General features: G+C 60.3%; 1 protein-coding gene across 1 annotated transcript in view; it reads left to right on the top strand.

The window, feature by feature from the left end:
- Positions 1–255: 255 nt before the first annotated feature.
- Positions 256–2282, top strand: part of Enpp7 (ectonucleotide pyrophosphatase/phosphodiesterase 7) — a 5178-nt gene continuing 3151 nt past the window's right edge. Inside the window, exons 1-3 of the mRNA XM_090351535.1 lie at positions 256–508; positions 746–891; positions 1952–2282. The exon at positions 1952–2282 is cut by the window's right edge and continues 296 nt beyond it. Of these exons, the coding sequence (XP_090207661.1) occupies positions 256–508; positions 746–891; positions 1952–2282 (730 nt within the window). The remainder of the gene's footprint in view (positions 509–745; positions 892–1951) is intronic.

The following is a 2282-nucleotide window of genomic DNA, read 5'->3' on the forward strand; positions in this document are numbered from 1 at the left end:
AGAACGTAGTCTCCCAGGGAAGGCAGGCAAGGATGAAGGAGGGCCTGAGAAGCCCAGGCTACTCTGTCAGCCATAAAGGAAGCCAATCTGCATACACCAAGCCCGGCGCTGAGGACAGAGCCTGTGGCTGGCCCAAGTCTGCACACCACCCATCTCTGAAGATGCACAGACAGGATAAGACACCTGGACAGCCGGGACTTTGCTCTCCTCTGGGCAAGAGCCATCCCGTGCACCTGCCTGTCCAGAGAGCCCAACATGAGGCACTGGGCTGTCCTCCTCGCTGGGGCTCTGGCCAGCCTCCTGCCTCCCGGGGCCACCGCGCCGGTCCGCAGGCAGCACCCCCGGAACAAGCTCCTGCTTGTGTCCTTTGACGGCTTCCGCTGGAACTACGACCAGGACGTGGACACCCCCAACCTAGACGCCATGGCTCGAGAGGGGGTGAAAGCCCGCTACATGACCCCCGCCTTCGTCACCATGACCAGCCCCTGCCACTTCACTCTGGTCACCGGTGAGTGTCGACCCTCACGTGGGGCGGGGAGGGGCGGGGGCACCAGGCACAGAGGGCAGCACGGGGGGAACCTCGCTCCAAACAGACCCCACCCCTGCATCGAGGACTCCTGAGAGCCGCTCGTCGGCAGCAAGCCATAGAGGGCCAACCGAGAGCCCACTGGGGTCACCGGCCGGGGTGCTCGCTGAGGGCTGCCAGGGCGGGGGGTTCACCTGTCCCCCATCCGTCCCCCCTCAGGAAAGTACATCGAGAACCATGGGGTGGTCCACAACATGTACTACAATACCACCACCACGGTGAGGCTGCCCTACCACACCACCCTGGGCATCCAGCAGTGGTGGGATAACGGGAGTCTGCCCATCTGGATCACGGCTCAGAGACAGGTGAGGGCCTCGTGGAGGGAGGGGCCCCAGGCCTCTGACCCCTCAGTGCTGGGAGGGGCCGTGCACCCTGACCCCTCCACGCTGGAAGGAGGCCAAAGGAGGAGAACTAAGACCCAACAAGGAAGTTTCAGCCATGACACAGCTTATCTCTTCCAGTCGAGATGAATGGGAGGAGGGCGGGGGGGGGGGGGGGCGGAACTGAAGACAAATCTCACTAATTCCCGAAGACATCTATCCCCAAAGCCAAAGGTTTTCAAAGTGAGGCAGAAGGAACAAGGGAGCCAGCCTCACTTCACCAGTGACCGACGGGAAGCCAGGCAGTGACTCTGCCTGCAGTCCCAGCTCCCCAGCAGTCTGGGGCCTGAGGTCAAAGATGGGAGCCCAATAAATCTGAGAGACTCAGGCAACTAACTAGCAAAGGTGAAAACGGAGCTGGGGCTCCAGGGGTAGGGTGCCAGCCTTGAGATAAAAAGCCAAGCAAGAGCAGGAGGCCCTAAGTTCAAGCCCCAATGCCAGCACAATAATAATAATTATTATTATTATTATTATTATTATTATTATAATTACTAGATCCAGGTCCACTCAAGTCAGAATAGCCCTGCTCTGTCTGTGCAGGATGCCAAAGCCGGGCCCTGGGCACCACAGCTGTGGTGCCTGGTCCACAGGGAATGCACAAATCTGTTTTGCCCTCCTATAATGCATAATAAGGGGGGGGGTGTAGGTGTGCTGGTCCTGGGGTTTGAATTCAAGGCCTAGGTGCTATCCTTGCGTTTTGCTCTCAGCTAGGACTCTACCACTTGAGCCACAGCTCCACCTATGGCTTTTGGTGAGCCACTGTGGATAGGAGCCTCTCAGACTTGCCTGCCTGGGCTGCTCTCGAACCATGATCCTCAGATCCCAGCCTCCCGAGCAGCGAGGACGACGGGCGTGCGCCACCGGCTTTAGCAAGGGCTGTTTTAGAAGCTGGATTGCGTCGTGGGCACAGGCAGGCGCAGGCGAGGCTCGGGGGATGCTGGACAAGGAGTCCAGCCGTTCTGACATGGTCCTCCTGTCCTCGCAGGGCCTAAAGACGGGCTCCTTCTTCTACCCGGGCGGGAACGTGACCTACCAAGGCGAGGCGGTGACCCTGAGCCGGAAGGAAGGCATCTGGCACAACTACAAGGATGAGAAGGAGTGGAGGACAAACGTGGACACGGTGATGGAGTGGCTCAGCCACGAGGACTTGGCGCTGGTCACGCTGTACTTCGGGGAGCCTGACTCCACGGGCCACAAGTACGGCCCCGAGTCCCCCGAGAGGAGGGAGATGGTGCGGCAGGTAGACAGGACGGTGGGCTACCTGCGGGACAGCATCGCGCGCCACGGCCTCAGCGGCGGCCTGGACCTCATCGTCA

This window comes from Megascapheus bottae, chromosome 17, assembly GCF_031878675.1.
Source record: "Megascapheus bottae isolate mThoBot1 chromosome 17, mThoBot2.hap1, whole genome shotgun sequence".
NCBI lineage: Eukaryota > Metazoa > Chordata > Mammalia > Rodentia > Geomyidae > Megascapheus > Megascapheus bottae.